The 20,732-nt window shown below is 52.0% G+C and overlaps 1 protein-coding gene across 1 annotated transcript; it reads left to right on the forward strand.

Annotated features, from left to right (window-relative positions):
- The first annotated feature begins 2,690 nt into the window (after positions 1-2,690).
- LOC136510086 (WUSCHEL-related homeobox 12-like) lies at positions 2,691-12,978 on the forward strand. Its single transcript, XM_066504653.1, has 5 exons — positions 2,691-3,106; positions 3,298-3,722; positions 9,141-9,810; positions 12,291-12,541; positions 12,684-12,978. The coding sequence occupies exons 1-5, from the start codon at positions 2,992-2,994 to the stop codon at positions 12,696-12,698; spliced, it is 1,476 nt and encodes a 491-aa protein (XP_066360750.1). The 5' UTR covers positions 2,691-2,991; the 3' UTR covers positions 12,699-12,978.
- The last annotated feature ends 7,754 nt before the right edge of the window (positions 12,979-20,732 follow it).

The following is a 20,732-nucleotide window of genomic DNA, read 5'->3' on the forward strand; positions in this document are numbered from 1 at the left end:
GAGTGGTCCAGTCGGCTCTGGTCGAAAGGGCCGAGAGCGACAGAAGCTCCTCTATGAGCTAAGTGTTCAAGCGTGTGCCTGAGGTCCGAACCTGGCGGTTCTATGGTTGTGAGCTAGTGAACTTGGTCGATCTGGATTAGCTCGTATGAACTTGAATCAACTGAGTCTCTTGGGAGAGAGCGCATCCCCTTTTATAGATGAAGGGGATGGCCTTACAAGTGAGAGGGAGAGAGTTCGTATGCTTCTAAGTCTTATTGCCCACGCCGGCAGGTACATGAGGATGGTAGGCGTCCACAACACTGTTGGATGTTGGTTGTATGTGGCAGGTTACGTCGTCTTGTTTTGGGTATGGCAGATATCGGCACCTGCATATACTGTTGATGCCTAGAGGCATGTGAGGAGTTTCACCACGTTCACTCGGTACGGTAAATTCCGGCGCCCACAACACTGTCGATGCCCAGAGGCATGTGGGGGGCCTTACCGTATGGGAGTTAACGGTGCCCAGGGTACGGTGCCCAGAGTTACCATGTGGGGGGCCTCATCAGAATGGTTGTAGAGTACTGTTCCTGCAGGTGACAGGGTACGGTCCCTGGTATCATGGTTTGACTTGAGCGCCTTGCCTTGCTTTCTCCATTCGTTCCCTGGTCCTTTCCGGGCTGGCGTCCTCGATCGGTTGGTCCCAGTCGACTCTGGTTGTGCCAGTCGAAGAAGAGCAGTGAGCAGGGTCTTTGCATACCCCGGTCGGAGACGTGGGGTCGGAGTCGGAGGTAGTGCTTTGCTAGGCCTTCCGGTCGGAGAGACCGTTCGGAGGCGACTGTAGACCGAAGTGAGCGCTCCGGTCGGAGAGGTGGGCCGGAGTCGACAAGCGGGCGCTGTTCCTCCTCGGCCAGACCTTCCGGTCGGTGATTGGACCGTCCTTTTGGCCTGTTGTTTAGACTCTTGGGCCGGCCCATGAGTTGCGTGTTGTCTGCTTGGGCCGAGCCTTTGCGGGGAAGTCGGTCCGCGAGGGACCCCGGGTTTATGAACCCAACAGGGAGTGAATAATCCTAAACTGAAAAATTAAATCAAAACTCATAGTAGAATTAGTACATTCAATCAGATATTGGTGGAAATTGGATGTCTGGTCAGATAGACAGACGGCGAATTAGCTACAAGAAGTATAAATTTGACCAACAAAATTTGAATCTCTACATTTTAGCAAGACCCCTAGTAGATGTGTGAAGATGTCCTCACTAGTTCTCTGCACTTAAAGTTACTCAAGCAAGTAGATCAGGAAAATTCTCCACAAGACAACAAGAACTAGCTCGAGAACACGAGAACACACAACCACAAAGGACACAAGATTTAATTCGATGTTCTGCCAATCCACAAAGGAATGCTACGCCCTCGTTGTCGAGGAAGCCGTCAAGGCTTTGAGCCTCTTTCAACCCTACCCTCTTCTCCAAGCGAATCACTGAGATCAAGCTTGAGTAGATTTCATTGAGCTTATACAATCTTCCCAGAACACTCCACAAAGAGGACGATGGGTGCTTCGATGGGAACTCATTGCGAGCTACGATTCCACCGAATCCAAGAGTTACAAACTCATATTCAAGCTTTGAAGGAGACTCCAAATGCTGAAAGGATGGAAAGTTGAACTTGGAGCACTCAAATCTCTCAACCCAAGCAAGTCCCTTTCAAACCACACACACCTCAAATCCTCCAAGAATCGTAGCTCTAAAGTAGGAGAGGAAGTGAGTAAATGTGCCGGTTGGTTTTGGCTCAAAATGGATGAAAAGCATCGTTAGACCCATTATTATGAAATATATGTTCGGAGGTTATTCCTATGGGATAATAGATGTCAATATTCTTCTTTGTAAATTTTATTAAACTTAAAAGATGATTTGAGTTGGGAATCCCAAATTTCCATCTATTCCCCGTTGTGCTACGGGAGGAAGTAACCGAAGGCCAGCAGAATGGCACCTGCCACTGCCAACCCATGTCATCCTTGCTTGACAAACTGGAAGAAGGATCAAATCACTGCGTACTTTTCATCTACTACAGCTAGTAGGAGCTATCAGTACTGTAGCTCGACATGTCCATGTCCGGGATGTCCCCGTCCATCAGTAGCCCAGGGCTTTTAAATCCAGGGTGTAAATATTCAGGGTGTCATATTGGGTGTCACGTTGTGTCACGTGAAGACGTTGTATGAGGTGTTCAGATACTGATAAAAAATAAATTATAGAATCCGTCAATAATCTACGAGAAGAATTTATTAAGTCTAACTAATCCGTCATTAGCACACGTGTTACTGTAGCACACATTTCAAATCATGGACTAATTAGGCTTAAAAGATTCGTTTCGTAAATTAGCCGTAAACTGTGCAATTAGTTATTTTTTAATTTATATTTAATACTTCCTACATATGTCCAACCATTCAATAGAATATAGAGTAAATTTTAGGAGGGGTCTCGGTTCCCCCCTTTACCATGCAAGATTCAGCCCTGATCCCCTCCGCCTATCTCACCGGTCACCAGTCATCACCCCTCCATTTTTACACTCGCACAATTCCAAGGATCTAGCAAAACAAAAGGGAGGAGGAGATAGAGTGATGGCATTAACTGTGTTATAACTCTGCTGCACTGCACAATTCTACGGTAGTAGGCGAGAAAGCTAGCCATTTAAGCATGCAGCGGGCGCAAGAACAGGAGAAAAGCCATAGCCAAATCCATAGGGTTCTTCGTCCTCCCTCCGATCCCCCACACTGTTCCTGTACAGGCTACTGGAGCAGCAACAGCTGGAGACACAACACGCACCCCCTTTGCCCTGGCCGGCCGATCGATCTGCTCTTCCCCTGTTCCCTCTCACACCATCTCACCAGTCACCAGCACCTATCATCATCGATCGAGCACAGACGACGACCACCACAGCTGTCTTGCCGAAGGCAACAAGGGAAGAAAGGACCACCACCGGCCAGCAATCCGTCGATAAAAGCGCACGTCGGAGCAGCATATGGCGTCCTCGAACAGGCACTGGCCGAGCATGTACAGGTCCAGCCTCGCCTGCAACTTCCAGCAGCCGCAGCCTGACATGAACAACGGCGGCAAGTCCTCACTCATGTCCTCAAGTATGCATCATGTCTCTTTAGTCTTATCTATAACCATGTTGCACCTTTACCAGCATGTTACCGTTTCTTGCTGCATGATCAGATCAGCAGTACGTAGCTAGCTTAGGGTTTGGTTTCTTGAAACGTGGTGAGCGCTGACTCCGCCGGCCGGCTTTGTTTAAAATCCGTTGAGATGTGTGCTTGCTTCCCAGGGTGCGAGGAGAACGGCGGAAGGAATCCGGAGCCCAGGCCGCGGTGGAACCCGCGGCCGGAGCAGATCAGGATCATGGAAGGGATCTTCAACTCCGGCATGGTGAACCCGTCGCGCGACGAGATCCGCCGCATCCGGCTCCAGCTGCAGGAGTACGGCCCCGTCGGCGACGCCAACGTCTTCTACTGGTTCCAGAACCGCAAGTCCCGCACCAAGCACAAGCTGCGCGCCGCGGGGCAGCTGCAGCCGTCCGCCCGCGCCACTCTGGCGCGCGCGAGCGCCCTGGCGCCGGTTCCCGCCGCCGTGACGCCTCCGAGGCACCACCTGCATCTCGTGGCGGCTGCTCCCGTGGCGCCCACGTCCTCGTCCTCGTCGTCCTCCGACCGGTCCTCAGGGTCGTCGAGCAAGTCGGTGACGCCGACGACCGCCGTTGTTGGACAAACCAGCTCAGTTCAGCTCCTATTGTTAGTGAGTGTTTTTGCTTTCCAATAATAGCTCCTGCGCGAGCTTGCTTGTAGGAGTCGTGCGCATGAGAGCATGCAACGACATTGCTGGTTTCTAGCTTGTAGTGGTAGCACGCCCGGCATCGTCTCGTTCGTGGGATGGCGCGGACCGATAGGAGGTGGTGGCGAGCGTGGAGTCGTGGACTGAATTTGCGGTCACGGCATTGTAATGGGATTTTTATATTCGCATGAATAGAGTCAGAAAAGGCTGCGGTTTTCAAGCGGCACCAAATCATCGTGTTCACCTGTGTTTCGCGTTGAGTGTGTTGGGATTCCGCAGGTCGTCTTCTACGTCTCCGGCGGCGGGCGCCGGCGAAACAAAGACAACAATTGGTACCAGAGCCTGTGTGAGGTTCTGAGGAGTAGTGATGGCGCCAAAGAAGGACGGGGAGGAGGGCTCCCAATCGCCGTCGCGCAGCCGCTCGCGAACGCGCGGCGGTCGCCGCGGCCGACACCCTCGCGACGCCATCGTCGAGCGCGTCGTTCGTGAGTCAAGCGGCTCAGGCAACTGGCCCCAACTCACAAAGACGAACTATGACATCTGGTCACTGCTGATGAAACTCAAGCTGCAGTCTCGCTACCTCTGGGATGCGATCGAGCAGGACGACGTCGACTTCCACGACGACAGGTCCGCGCTGGAGGCGATCTGCTCCGGCGTTCCCCAAGAGATGGTGCCAACCCTGGCGACCAAGGCGACGGCCAAGGAGGCGTGGCAAGCCATCCGCACGATGCGCATCGGGGACGAGCGGGTGCGGAAGGCCACGGCGCAGAGTCTCCGGGCGGAGTACGAGCAGATCACGTTCCGTGATGGTGAGTCTGTCGAAGATTTCGCCCTCCGTTTGTCCAATCTTGTACAGCGGTTGGCGATTCTCGGTGATGAGGAACCGGAGCCCAAGGTGGTTGCCAAGTACCTCCGCGTCGCGCGACCGAGGTACAGGCAGCTCGTCGTCTCCATCGAGACGCTCCTGGACATCGACACTCTCTCGATCGAGGAGGTGACCGGGAGGCTCAAGGCGGCTGATGACGGTGCCGACCCCGGCGGGGGTGCGGGATCGTCTGGAGGCGGCTCCTCTGCAGCTCGTCTCAATCACACCGAGGACGAGCTGGTGGAGCGCGTGATGTCGCGGCTACAGGTGTCTGGCGGTGGCGGCACTGGTGGCGGCTCCGGAGGCGGGCGTTTGACGTCCAACCAGAGACGAGGACGAGCTGGTGGGAACTTGTCTCAAGGCCGAGGAAGCAGAGGAGGCTCCAAACCTCCTACCGACGGCGCCGGCAAGAAGAAGAAGAAACTCGCCGGCGACGAGTGCGCGTACTGCGGCATCAAAGGCCACTGGGCCCGTGAGTGCCGCAAGAAGAAGCGGGACGAGGCGGCCCATGCGGCCCAAGTCGAGGAAGGGCCCATGGGGGGGGCCCTGATGCTGGGCGTCGTCAACCTCGACGCCAGTCCGTCCCCAATCCGGGGTCCGTCGGTGGATTCGCTCCCGGCGGCGGAAGACGCCGACCTCGCAGTCGAGATCGAGGGGGGAGGTAGCACGCGGTGGTCGTTCGCCGAGCCGGAGCCAACCGCCGCCTCACTGGTGGCCCTGGCCACACCAAGTCTCGCGGAGGCGAATCGCGCAGGCGGCGCTCGGGAGATCCACCTCCACGAGAGCGAGCTCTTCGTCCAGATCGGGGAGAAGGGCGATGGCGGGAGCACGCGCTGGATCCTTGACACCGGCGCGACGAATCACATGACGGGCCACCGCAACTTCTTCTCCGAGCTCGACACCGGGATCCATGGGACCGTGCGCTTCGGCGACCGGTCCGTGGTCTCCATCGAGGGGCGCGGTACGATCCTGTTCGAGTGCAAGAACGGGGAACACCGCCTCCTGTCCGGCGTCTACTACATTCCCCGGCTGACGGCGACCATCGTCAGCCTCGGTCAGCTCGACGAGGACGACCACGAGGTGCGCATGAAGAAGGGCGTTCTGCGCATCTGGGATCAGCAGAATCGCCTGCTCGTGATGGTGAAGCGGTCGGCGAACAGGCTCTACTTCCTCGACATCGAGATCGCGCAGCCAGTGTGCCTCGCCGCGCGGAGCAGCGAGGTGGCCTGGCAATGGCATGCGAGGTTTGGGCACCTCGGCTTCCAGGGGCTGCGCGCGCTGTCAAAAGGTGGGATGGTGCGTGGCCTGCCGCCGATTGACCACGTCGAGCAGATTTGCGACAGCTGTCTGGCGGGCAAGCAGCGACGACGCCCGTTCCCGGCGGCCAGCAGGTACCGCGCGACGCACCCACTGGAGCTGGTGCACGCCGACCTGTGCGGGCCGATCACGCCGGAGACACCTGGAGGGAAGAGGAGCTTCCTCCTGGTGGTCGACGACAAGAGCAGGTACATGTGGCTGGTGCTGCTCGCGTCGAAGGATCAGGCAGCATCCGCCATCATCCAGTTGCAAGCGCGAACTGAAGCTGAGGCGGGGCGAAAGATGGGCACGCTCCGCACCGACCGCGGAGGCGAGTTCACGGCGCGCGCGTTCGCCGACTACTGCGCCGAGCAGGGCATCGGGCGACATCTCACCGCGCCGTACACTCCACAACAGAACGGCGTGGTGGAGAGAAGAAACCAGACGGTGCTGGGGATGGCCCGAAGCATGCTCAAGGGAAAGGGTCTGCCAGGCTGGTTGTGGGGGGAGGCAGTCGCCACGGCTGTCTTCATCCTCAACCGGTCGCCGACGAGGAGCGTCGAGGGGAAGACTCCGTACGAGGTCTGGTATGGCGTCAAGCCCTCTGTCCACTTTCTCCGCGTGTTTGGATGTGTGGCACACGTCAAGGTGGCAGGTACACACCAGCAGAAGCTCGATGATCGGAGTACACCGATGGTGTTCATCGGGTACGAGCCGGGCTCCAAGGCATACCGCTTCTACAACCCGGACACCAAGCGCGTGATCATCTCGCGCGACGCGGTGTTCGACGAAGGAAGGGCATGGGACTGGAGCAGCGTCGGCGAGTCCAGCGGGGAGAACACCGAGCCGTTCCACGTCGAGTACACGACGGTCTCGGTGCGACACGGCGTCGCCATCGACCCGCAGCCGCAGCAAGGAAGCACGGCGGGACCCTAGTCTGTGGCGGACACAGACATCGCACCTCCAGCGCCAGAGTCGCCGTCGACACCAGTGCACGCACCCGGCGGGGTTGAAGCACCTGCAGCAGTGGGGCTGTCACCGGAGTTCGTCTCGCCACCAAGCGCGAACCCGGACCTCGACAACGACCACGACGACGCACCACTTCGGTTCAGAGCACTGGACAACGTGCTCGGACCAGCTCACATTCCCGGCCTGGCGGAGCGGGAGTTCCAGGTCGACGAGCAGCTCCTGCTCGCCAGCGGCGACGACGAGCCAGCCACGTTCGAGGAGGCACGTGGTAATGCTCGCTGGCGGAAAGCCATGGTGGAGGAGATGTCATCGATTGAGGAGAACAAGACATGGACACTCGCTGATCTTCCACCAGGACACCGCCCGATCGGCCTCAAATGGGTGTACAAGCTGAAGCGCGACGAACAAGGGGCGATCGTGAAGTTCAAGGCTCGGCTCGTTGCAAAGGGCTACATCCAGCAGGCAGGGGTGGACTTTGATGAAGTGTTCGCTCCGGTCGCACGGATGGAGTCGGTGCGCATGCTCCTTGCTGTCGCCGCTCATAGGAACTGGCTTGTGCATCACATGGATGTCAAGTCAGCGTTCCTGAATGGCGAGCTCCAGGAGGAAGTATATGTCCGGCAGCCGCTAGGTTTCACTGCTGCTGGACATGAAGGCAAGGTTTTGAAGCTCAAGAAGGCGTTGTACGGGCTTCGTCAGGCTCCCCGTGCATGGAACGCGAAGCTGGACAAGACCCTGCGCGAGCTGGGTTTCGCCAGGTGCGCCAGCGAGCATGGGATGTACACCAGAGGAGGCGCAGCGGAGCGAGTGGTGGTTGGTGTCTACGTCGACGACCTAATAATCACCGGAGCAAGGCAGGAGGACGTCGAGGCGTTCAAGGAGCAGATGAGGCGCATGTTCCGGATGAGCGACCTCGGCCTGCTGTCATTCTACCTCGGGCTCGAGGTGAAGCAAGGTGGCGACGGCATCAGGCTGGGACAAGCCGCATATGCCAGGAAGCTGCTGGAGAAGGCAGGGATGACGGCGTGCAATCCCTGCCACACGCCAATGGAGGTCCGGCTCAAGCTCTCTGCCAAGAGCACCACGCCGGAGGTCGACGCCACGATGTACCGCAGTCTTGTCGGGAGCCTGCGATACCTGGTGCACACCAGGCCAGATCTCGCGTTCGCGGTGGGCTATGTGAGCCGTTTCATGGAAATGCCTCGACAGGAGCACCTCGCAGCCGTCAAGCACATTCTGCGCTACATCGCCGGCACAGTCAACTACGGGCTGTTCTACCCCAAGCTCGGCAACACCGGCAACATGCTAACTGGGTACGAGCTGGAAGGGTATAGTGACAGTGACTTGGGGGGAGACATTGACGAGAGGAGGAGCACTGGTGGAGTCATCTTCTTCCTGGGTGAGATGCCAGTGTCTTGGCAGTCACAGAAGCAAAAGACGGTGGCCCTCTCGACGTGTGAAGCAGAGTACATGGCGGGCGCGGCAGGAGCGTGCCAGGCTGTGTGGCTCGTTCGGCTGCTGGGCGACATCACTGGAGTCAAGGTCCAGCCGCCGATCCTGAAGATGGACAATCAGTCCGCTATTGCACTAAGCAAGAATCCCGTTCTTCATGACAGAAGTAAGCACATCGACACTAAATATCATTTCATCCGTGAATGTGTGGAGAACGGGAGAATCTTCGTGGAACACGTGAGCACGGAGGAGCAGCTCGCGGATGTGCTGACGAAGTCACTTGGGCGAGCGCGGTTCAGTGAGCTGCGTGACAAGATCGGCGTCGTCAAGCTTTGATGAACAGAGTCTGGTTTGGGGGGAGATTGTTGGACAAACCAGCTCAGTTCAGCTCCTATTGTTAGTGAGTGTTTTTGCTTTCCAATAATAGCTCCTGCGCGAGCTTGCTTGTAGGAGTCGTGCGCATGAGAGCATGCAACGACATTGCTGGTTTCTAGCTTGTAGTGGTAGCACGCCCGGCATCGTCTCGTTCGTGGGATGGCGCGGACCGATAGGAGGTGGTGGCGAGCGTGGAGTCGTGGACTGAATTTGCGGTCACGGCATTGTAATGGGATTTTTATATTCGCATGAATAGAGTCAGAAAAGGCTGCGGTTTTCAAGTGGCACCAAATCATCGTGTTCACCTGTGTTTCGCGTTGAGTGTGTTGGGATTCCGCAGGTCGTCTTCTACGTCTCCGGCGGCGGGCGCCGGCGAAACAAAGACAACAGCCGTCGTGCTTGCGTCACCGGTTGTCGTCCAGGGCGTGATGCCGACGACGGCCATGGACCTGCTTACGCCGCTGACACCGTCGGCGGCGGCTCTGGCCGCACGCCAACTCTACTACCAGTACCACAACCAGATCATGGCGCCTGCTACCGCGCAGCCAATGCCCGATCTGATGATCGCATCCCCCGAGCCACTCCTTCCGCAGTGGCAGCAAGGCGGACAGCACTACCTGCCGTCCACCGAGCTCGGCGGCGTCCTCGGCGGCCACACCCACACGCACGAGCCGACGGCCATGCACAGGGCCGCCGTTTCACTCTCACCCAGCGTGCTCTTTGGCCTGTGCAACGAAGCTCTAGGGCAAGACTGCGCCGACATCAGCATCGTCTCCAAGGGACTCGGCCATGGCCAGTTCTGGAACAACACCTGCGGCGGTTCTGATGTGAGCAGTAGCAAGACCGACGCCGTGAGCGCCGTGCTCAGGGACGACGAGAAGGCCAGGCTGGGGTTACTCCACTGCTACGGCTTGGGCGCGGCGACGACAGCTGCCGCGGCTGCCACTCTTGCAGATGCCGGTACGTATACGGCGGCCATGCTGCTTCCAAGCTCTGCGCCGAGCAACGCCGCCGCGGCCACGAGCGCCGCCGTACTCACCGACCAGTTGCAAGGTGCGTGACAGTAATAGCTTATTGCTTGTTTAGTTCCCAAAAAGTTTCCTAAAAAGTGCTACAGTAGTCATCATATCGAATTTTGTGATACGTGCATGGAACATTAAATATAGACGAAAAAAAAACTAATTACACAGTTTGGTTGGAAATCGCGAGACGAACGTTTTGAGCCTAATTTGTCCATGATTGAACATCAATTTCAAAATAAAAACAAAAATGCTAAGGTAGTCAAATTCCCAAATATCGAGACAGATCATATGCAAGTTCGTTTTTGTTTCTTTTCGGTTTTCTGTCCGGCTTTCAATTCACAAGCATTGTTCGCGCAAAAGCTTGTAGTAATAGCATGCATGCGCATAGACAAAAGACCGGGTCTCCTTGTCCTGCCGTGCCTGCACTGCACGCATCGTCCTAGTGCCTGGCCTGCTCTGTCTCGATCTACTTGCAAGCTTCGATGTAGCGAGCTTGGCAAAGGGGAGGACATGCCACTTCGATGATAGGAATGCATGGTTCCAATTTCTTGCGATCACATCGGATGCCAATGTACGCATGCTTGCATGGTGTTGGTGTGTCGCAGGCAATGAGACAAGGTTAGGCATGCATGCATGTAACATCGATCTACTGGTGCATGCACCGATCTTGTCACGCTGTATGCGCACCCTGTTCATGCATAGCTAGAGATCGACATTTGCATGACAAGGTTACACTTGCACAGGGGAACTTGTCAACTTGTAAGACTATATCCAACAGAGCTGATCCAAACACATGAGCTATTTCACCGTTTGGGTCACGTACAGTGAAAGACAAAGGCAAGCAAAACCGTCGAACTCCAACAGCTAACGCAAAAACAGAGCTCGCGAAGCACGCCGCCGGGGATGGAGCAGTGGCCGAACTGGCGCCGCCGAGGCCGCGCCCTCGACCACGCCCACCGGGGCCGGGGCTGCGCCCGCGCGAAGGGGTCGCGCCCCCTACCGCCGGATCCGGGCCGCACCCGCACCCACGCTCGGCGGAGCTGGGGGCGGTGCCGCGAAGCCGCGTGAAGGGGTTGCGCGCGCGACCGCCGGATCTGGGTCTGGGGCAGCGCTCGCGCACACCAGAGTCAGAGGGGAAGAAGCGCCACCGGAGGAAGGCACCGGATTGGATCTCGCGCCGGCGGCCGGACATGGAGCTGAGAAAGAAGCGCCGCCAGCCATGGAGGAGCGGAGCTCGCGCTCGTGGCAGCCCTATTTCTCACGCGCGCGGAGGCGGAGGTGCGCGAGGCGACGCAGTTTTGGGTGCCCTCTCACCGTGGACGCAAAATAGGTAATCCATATGCCTAGTCCGTTGGAGGGTGGTTTTTCACTGCGAACGATGCATTTTGGGTATGGGTCACGTAATGCATCGTCCGTTGGAGACAATCTAAGCATACATATACATGGCCGATAGGTGTAGAGGTGGAGAAAGAACCAAATAAAAGCTGTGAGCTGTTTCCTATTTCATGCTTGGGAAAGCACTACCGTGAAATGTCATACAGTAGTACTAGAGGTACACTACACGCAGTCGGAGTACAAATCTAGACGAAAGTCTATGTATCTAAACATATTATTTATCTAGATACATATTAAAATGAATATATTAAAAAAATCAAAATAACTTATAATTTAAAACTGAGGGAGTAATAAACACGAAGACATAGGAGTGGTTGGGAATATATATGCACGTTCAGAAGGCAGAAGAACATCGCTAGCATTGTTATCACATAGCAGCAGTAGGAAGATTTTAAGCATATGATTCCAAGAGAAAACTTTATGGCATTACTAACAGCAAACATGCATGCTGATTGTTTGATTGCTATATGCATGAACGTAGTACAATGCTATATTCCGTACCTGATTTATGTGTGAAAAGACTTGGACTGGATATATATGTGCCCTGAGATATTGAAATGAACCATGGAGATCCAAAAGCAGATTGACACCTTCATCAGTAGACACAGTGGCGACTTGGGTCTCCATCGAGGTCATAAATGGCGCCCTTGTATAGTCTTGTCGGGGTGCTTGGTGAAACATCTACGTATACTCCTACTAGAGGGCTGAAAAGATTGAGCGTGATGGCTGTCAAATCGTCTCCTGCTCGATACCGCACGGCAGCTAGCTAGCTAGCTAGGGCATTCGTATACTCCCTCTGCAAAAAAAAAAAAGAGTCAATTTGGTTTAAAAAAGTCGGTAATTTTTAGGTTTGACCAAATATATTTAACTAAATATTAATATTTATGATATAAAATTAGTATCATTAGATAGATAGTTGAATATATTTTTATAATAAATTTAGTTGGAAATATAAATATTATATATATTTTTTATAAACCTAGTTAAAGTTGAAAAAAATTGACCACCATGATTTCCATAGCCACTCTGTTGATGTTGTTGAGACGGAGATAGGAGTTTCTGCCAAGCTTGGAAAGGCTGCAAGTTTGGCAATGATTCCACTCGATCTGTTAGCAGGGCTGTTGGATGCTGGGCTGCTGATCGGGGAGACGCCGACGGCGACGTTGGTGGCCGTGGCGCGGGACGCCGTGACGTGCGCGGCCACCGCAACCGCGCAGTTCAGCGTGCCGGCGATGCGCCTGGACGTGAAGGGGGCGTTCGGCGAGGCCGCCTTGCTGGCGCGCCACACCGGCGAGGCGGTCCCCGTCGACGAGTCCGGCGTCACTGTGGAGCCGCTCCAGCAGGACACTCTCTACTACGTGCTCATGGTATGTGATAACCTATAGCTAGGGATCATGAACTAATCCTGTCTGCTCAGTGTTCAGTACCGGAAAAGGAGAAAAATCTCATAAGCAACCATTTATGTAGTACTGCTAACATTATTGTTCCCCATTTGTTCTGCATTCACAGGCGACTAACAACTGAATGATATAAGCTCCAAGTCTTCTGAGTCAAAAGGTGTCAAAGGGAAGGGAACGCGAAGAGCGACAGAACTACTGATCCACGCACGGACGCCTATATATTTCGGAGTGTAGCTAATTAAGCTAGCTTAGCTGCTGTCATCTGATGATATGTATCATTTTCCTTCAGTACGAACCAAACCTAGGTATATTTTGCCATGCACGCATGTATTTTAAGTCAGGACCAAACAGCACTGTGTTTTGCTTTATTTTCATCTGTTTAAGGCATTGTTTAGTTTCTCTCCTTAAAGTTTACTCCATATTCCATCGAATATTTGGACACGTGCATAGAGTATTAAATATAAACTAAAAAATAACTAATTGCACGGTTTGCGACTAATTTACGATACGAATCTTTTAAGCCTAATTAGTCCATGATTTGACGATGTGGTGCTACGGTAACACATGTGCTAATAACGGATTAATTATACTTAATAAATTCGTTTCGCGGATTACTGACGGATTTTATAATTTATTTTTTTATTAGTATCCGAATACCCTATGTGACACCCGATATGACACTCTAAAACTTTATACTATGAATTTAAATAAGGCCAAAATGAAATAAGCCATCCCAATGCAAGTTCTGGAGTACTAGTAGCACTGAAGTGGATCTTTTTTTTTTTATTCAACGGAGTCTGGCATTGTGTGTGATGATTGATGAGAGAGGCAGCAGAAACGCTGCTGGTATGGTCTGCAGGGTGCATGGGGGAGGTCTGGTCTGGATTCTGAATTTCTGAATTCTGATCATAAAGGTTTCAGAAGTGCAGAGAGGCCTTTTCGCGGACGATGACCGATCACGACCACAGCACTGTAGGAGTAGTACGTGGATGCAGCGTTACGTGTGGGGATTTTTTTTTAAAATTTTAACACTTTTTTAAACTTAATTTTAAATCTAACACTCTCGGTTTTTTTAAAACTAACACTTTTGGCCGCGCCTATTGTCCTCGTGCGGCCAAATACCTGTGCCGCGCCATGCATGGTGGCGTGGCAGAGGGCTGACGTGGCAAGGCTCTGCCGTGCCACCGATCTTGGCGCGGCAATGCCGCGCCCTGATCCATGGCGCGGCAGAGCCGGGTATAACCTTCGCCGCGGCCCGCGTGCCCGAGCAGTTTCCATTCTCCGAGTAGCGCAGCAAGGCTGGCCGCCGCGCCCGCCTTCACCCGCGCCTTCCCGCCGCCGTGCATGTTGTCTGCCACGGCCGCGTCCGCCCACGCCAGCCAGCCCGCACGCGCCAGCAAGCCAGCCGCGTCCGCCCGCCCGCGCCAGCCAGGCCACTGGCTGCTGGGTGCGGCCGCCGCGACCGCACGTCGGCGCACCTCTCCCTCCGGCCAGAACCTCCGGTCACATACGACGGCTGCCCTGCGCCCGCGCCTCCCGGCCCGGTCTTACACGCTGCAACGAGGTACTCCACTAATATAGTTAGCACAGTTAATAAAGTTAGTAAAATTATTAAAGTATAGTTAGTATAGTTAGATGGTTTAGTTAGTATACGTAATATAATAAGTTAGTATATGTAGTAAAGTTAGGTAGTTTAGTTAGTACAGTTATATTATGCCTTGTATAGATGTTAATATTTGATTAGTTAGTATAGTTATAGTTAGGAAATATATTAATGTTAGTATGGATATTACGTACGATGATTTCGACGACTTAATGAAGTTTCTTGAAATGCTTCTGCAGATGGATTGTTGTGTTAGAGTTTTGTACGGAGGAAGTGTTAGGAGAGAGGATGGTATGTTTGAGGATATAGAAGAAGAATTGGAATGGTTTGATGAACCTCCTAGCTTCAACGACCTCTGTGTCTGGTTGAATATAAAGTTTGGCGGTGATTTCACGCTAAAAGGGAGGTTTGATACTGGGAAGACTAGGACACACTATGTCCTCATACCCTTGCGCGACCCTGCTCGCTGGTCCCGCTACACTAGGGTTCTCCAAGGTTCCAATGTGCCCATGGCTGAGGTGGTGGTGGAGAATGGGTACAGGATACATGGTGTTCAGGACGGCCCGTCCATTGATGATTTTGGAGGCAATAAAAAAGAATTAGGGGTCGAAGAGAAAGCAACTTAGGATAACATAGATTTGGACGGTCAGTTGACGCAGGAGCAGTTTCATTCAACTGCAGTAGGCTGTATAAGCAATGACTTCGATGTGAATGAGTTCGAACGGAAAGAGGAGGAGTAGCAGGAGGAGGACATGATCGGTGATGTAGTTAGCAGTGATTCAGACGATTCTGATGATGACCAAGGACGTACAGATGCTATGACAACAACGGCTGATGCCATGCCAGTACCGGTACATACTATGCTATTACCAGTACCAACTGAGGTTTTACAATGTGTCTATACTCAGAGTAGACTAGTCACAGATTTGGCTGCAGATGATATTCCCTATGATTCATGGGCCAAAATTAGCGAAGCGCAGCAGTATGTTCCGCCACCACCTTACACAGCGACTGAGCTTGAGCAACTAAGGTCCAAGAACATACCTTTCAGGGGCGTTCCAAACTATAGGGATGTCACCATGACGGATATGGCAATTTGTGATACTGGTCTTTAGATGTGTAGGAATTCATTGTATGACTATAAGACAGAAACCCTTAGGAAGGGGATGATATTCAACATAATGTCAGAGATAAAACTCTTCCTTCAGGACTATGTTGTGTACCACCATAGACCATACACCGTCACTTATTCGGACCAGGAGTTGAGGTACCACTTGATATACAAAAACGGTTGTCTGTGGAGGTTAAATGCACGAAGGAGACAGAGTGATGGCAAGTGGAGGATAACTAAAGTTGTTGAACCTCACACTTGCCTAGACAATAGGGGGAAGGAAAATCATCAGCAGCTCACTGCACGTTACCTTGCCCGTCGTATATTGGGGCTCGTTGATGACAACAACGACATCTCGGTGTCTTCTTTATAACAGTCTATATCTGGATTCGTTAGGTACGATGTGACGTACGGAAAGGCTTAGCGTGCTAAGCAAATTGCTCTAGCGATTCGATGGGGTACTTGGGAGGAAGCGTACAACAGGGTGCCCCGTATCTTATGTGCAATGCATTATTACAACCCTGGCTTGAAATGGTTTGTGGACACCGGAGGAATATTTTTTCGGGGCCCATTGAGGCATGTCCTCTATCGTGTGTTCTGGTTGTTTGCGCAAATGGAACATGCATTCTAGTTTTGTCGGTTAGTCGTACTTGTTGATGGCACTTTCCTGACAGAAAAGTACAGGGGCACCTTGATGATGACTGTTGTTGTTGATCCTGAGGACCAGATAGTACCCGTGGCATTTGCTTTGGTAGAGGGAGAGAACAATGAATCATGGTCATGGTTCATGCGGTTTCTACGTGTGCAAGTGCTTGGCCCAACTCGCACTATATGTTTGATCTCTGACCGTCACGCAGGGCTTCTTAATGCTGCAGCTGAGTATATAGATGGGTTCCTGCCTCTAGTACATAGATGGTGCATGAGACACTTTGCCGCTAATTTCTGGCGGCGTCAGCGGAAACAGGAGGTATGTGACAAAATAAAGGCTCTATGTTGTGTACGTACAGAGCACCAGTTTAAGGAGACAAAGAGAGAACTAGACAAGATGGTAAATACATCGGGAAATGCCTGGTTAGAGGCGCAGATGGAACATAAAGCTCAGTGGGCGTTAGCATATGACGAGGGGGGTTTCAGGTATGGCATCATGACCACTAACTCCTCGGAGTCCTTCAACCGTGTATTCACCGGAGTTCGATCGTTGCCTGTGTCTGGAATTGTTGAGTTCTCCTTTCATAAGTGCAATGAATATTTTGTGAAGAGGTGGGAGCTTACGTAGAGGAATATAGCTGAGCAGGGGCATTTTAAAAAGGCTGGAGCTGAACATTTGAAGGAGGCCAAGGAATTAGCCAAGCAGCACACTGCCGAGCTGTATGGACCCCGCCGCCATATCTTTAGTGTACGGGGCAATGGTGGCACAAGCCTGGGCGGCGAACGTTATGGTGAACGAAACTACTAAGTTGATCTTGAAAATGTAGAGTACAGTTGCAACGTCCCTTAGATCATGCATGCCCCTTGCTCTCATATGATCATGGCCTGCAGGGTTCACGGGTACAACTATGAGGATCTACCATATATGTCACCCTTGTATCTCCATTCGAACACCGTTAGTATTTGGGAGATGAGCTTCGAGCCATACCTTGACCCAACACAATGAAAATGTTGTATGGCAACTTATCATCCATTTATTTACTTCATGTTCGTTTTGTACATCACTTATAGTTTTGTATAGCACCTCCGCCTATAAGCCCACCTCCGCTTGTAGTTCTGTAGTTTTGTACAACACAGACGCGCCGTGGGCTATGGCGCGACAAATGATTATGTTCTTTTAGAATTTTTTAGCGCATGATACAAACAGATGTGATCACTTAAGATCGATCATGGGTAATCCGAGTACATCATACATGGGTACAATACATCGTTAGTTCAAATAGAATATAAGACAACACAATAGAATTTCTACTACATGGCTACATTGATCATTAATAAAGCATGGAACTAACAGACGACGCAATCAAAAACCCTTAGTCAGAAACATACTGAGTAAGCAACTCATCGTCCGAGTACCAATCCTCAACCACAATCCTGTTGTTGTGGCTAGGCTCACCTACATTGCTCTGACCTCCTGTCACCTGTAGTAAGCGGACTTCGCTTCATCTGCGGCCGCTGCAGCCTGAGGGAAGAACACATCGTCATTCTCCTCCGCCTATAACCCCACCTCTGCTAGAACGATGAGCTCGCTCAGTCTGCCAGTGTCATCCTCATCCTCCTTCGCTTGCAAGCCCGCCTCTGCTAGAGCGATTAGCTCGCTCAGTCTGCCAGTGTCGTCCTCATCCTTCTCCGCCTGTAAGCCCGCCTCTGCTACAGCAATTAGCTCACTAAGTCTGGTAGTGTCATCCTCATCCTCGTCCCCCTCATTAGACAACACAATCGGTGATTGAACAGTGCGACCAGCTCGCTTTCTGTACTCATCTAACTTCTTTTCCTCGTACCTTGCATGAGCCACCTCTGCAGCATGTTCCTCGTTGTATCAAATCCCTTCATGTATAAAATACAATCAGTTAGCAACGTGATTATATTACATTTACAATCAGGCAACGAAAATAGGCGTTCAAGCACTCACTGCCACATAATGCAGCAACATGCTCGTTCAAGACCTACATCTGTACTCTTGTCTCCTCCCTTGCCTCCTTCCTTGCCCTCTCCTCCTCTAACGTCATCCGTCTCTCTAATCTCCATTTGTTAAGCCCAACATCAATCGGGTTACAAATACCGCGCTGTCTAGCAAACTCACGTATCTTTTCTTTGTGATGTTTAACGAATAGGTTGACGTAGTCAGGTACATATTCCCTCTTCCTTGCAATTAGTTGCCTCTTCTTCAGTTCATCCAAAAACTTAGCTTGACCATCGTAACGTTCTCACCTGCATTTCCTAGTGCTCTGTTCAAAAGAAATATTATATCATATATGTCTTAGCAAAAGAAACAAAATACGATTTCATGTTTACCACAAAAATAACGAACCTCTTTGTACTCAACCATATGACCGTAATAATGGCCCATTCCAAGCTCCGAAGAGACTAGGCCATAGTTAGAATTAACACCACATTCACACTTGACTGGTGGTGCTTTGTAAATTAACCTTTCTTTCTTCTTTTGTTTTGCTTTTGGAGGTTCTTCGGGCCATTTGTTCTTATGATCATACAACTACTTCTTGAAACGACACTTCGTCATTGAATACATCTAAATAACGTGACATTAGTACATGACACATATAGCTCAACATTTCAACACATATACTTTGCACTTACTTCATGCTTGTTTAGACACACAAACTCCAACGTATTGTCAAGGTTTATCACGGTTCGGTCTCCGCAATGGCACATAGGAGGTTCCTCGAGTCGTCTAACTGCGGCTAAGTGCTTCTCCTTAGCCATCATTGGAGGGGGGGTTAGGGGGAGGGGGAACCCACCGCTCGAAGTGCTCTCGTGGATGTCGCCCTCTCCACCAATCGTCGAAAAGGAGGTACCTGGGATCAAACTTGTCTACACCGTCGATCCACTAAAAGAAAAAACACCTCTCATAGGCCTACACAATAAAAATTCAACACAATATTAGTAACCTAGTAATACAAATGAAGAAAAAAATATACAGAAACAATAACTTATATTAAAACGACTGCACGTGTAGAAGCAACGAGCCGCTGTGTCCGGATGTCTCGATTGAAACGCGTCGGCCGGATGATCACAGTCACAATTAGGGACAGGGAGTTCAGGAAGGATGGGGGCATCTTTGCTAGACTCGTCGGGGTACATTTCTCTAGGACGACCCCGTTTTCGCCATAACTGCTCCCAAAACATGTCTTCCATTCAAATTAAACACCAATCAAAACAACGCAAATTAATGCAAAATGTAATAATTTGCAATGCAACTAAAATATTATAAACAACAATTATAGCAACAAAAATATACATGGCAAACATATTTCTAACTAAATAATTAACCTTAACATTGACAAACTCATACTAATATCTTCACCATAGTTTTCAAACATAATTTTCCTACTAACCTTAACTCCCATTCATAATATCATATCCACAATTCAAACGAAAATAAAATGTGTCATTACCTTGAACTAGGACGAGGAGGGAGAAAGGCGGTCGGGGAATGGAAGGGAAGGGAGGGAGGCGGCAATGGAGGGCCGGACTGCCGCCGTTCGTGGCGCGGCGTGCTTGGATGAGCGGAGGCCGTTTTGCTGCTCGGACAGCGGGACTGGCCGCGGCGGAGGTTATACCCGGCTCTGCCGCGCCACCGATCAGGGCGCGGCACTGCCGCCACCGATCAGGGCGCGGTACTGCCGTGTCATGGATCAGGGCACGGCACTGCCGCACCAAGATCGGTGGCGCGGCAGAGCCCTGCCACGTCAGCGGCCAGCGCTTCCGGTTGCCGCCACGTCAGCCCTCTACCGCGTCGCCATGCATGGCGCGGTACAGGTATTTGGCCGCGCCATGGCAATAGGCATGACCAAAAGTGTTAGTTTAAAAAAAACCCGAGAGTGTTAGATTTAAAATTAAGTTCGAAAAAGTGTTAAAATAAAAAAAAATCCGTGTGGGCAGGCCTCTCCCGTGCGCAACCTGCCTTGCTCCCTCCGCTGGCTGGTAGTGGTAGCTGCCCGGCCGGCCAGTCCAGTCCAGGGTCCGCCGGGGCGCGTCGGCAGACCAACCGGACGGTTCTGCACCTGTGCTCTGCCACTGCCTCTCTCTGGCATGCAGATGCAGTGCCTCGTCGTCTCAGGGGGGACCGGGCAAAGGGAATTTGAACAGGCCATGCGTTTGTATTGCTCTCTCATGCATGCATCTCTGTACGTCTCCGGGCAAAGGGAATTTGAACAGGCCATGCGTGTGTATTGCTCTCTCATGCATGCATCTCTTAAAAATGACTCGTTCGACTTCTTTTTTTTTTGTCGGAACAATATTTTTCTTTCACAACAATTCAGCCAGAACAGTGTTTTTCAGCCAGTTTCAGCCAACGAACGGGGCCAATTGCTCTCTCTTGTGCACGGCACGGTGCACCGGCCTCGTCTCTCTCAAACGCACTGATCCAACGCACACGCAGTCAAAAGGGTGGGTTTGTTTGTCGTCGACAGATTGGCAGACCGCAGACGTGCAGGCCGCACGCAGCACAGGCACAGCTCCGGTAAAGAACGCAGCAGGGTTCTCTAACGGTGATGTTTCATGCTTCATGGCGGCGAGCAACGCACGCAACGGCTTCTCTTTTTTTAATTGAGGTGTGCACGCAACGGCTTTTCCATTTGGCCGATGATGTGCTACACTTGCTACTAGTACGAGTCATCGTGATACTATAGGGAGCACATAGAGAGTTCCGGCCAGTTTTTTTTATAACTCCGGCCAGGTTTGTTGCGCCAACCGATCCATGAAGATCCTCTATA

The sequence above is a fragment of the Miscanthus floridulus genome, chromosome 16, assembly GCF_019320115.1.
Source record: "Miscanthus floridulus cultivar M001 chromosome 16, ASM1932011v1, whole genome shotgun sequence".
Lineage (NCBI taxonomy): Eukaryota > Viridiplantae > Streptophyta > Magnoliopsida > Poales > Poaceae > Miscanthus > Miscanthus floridulus.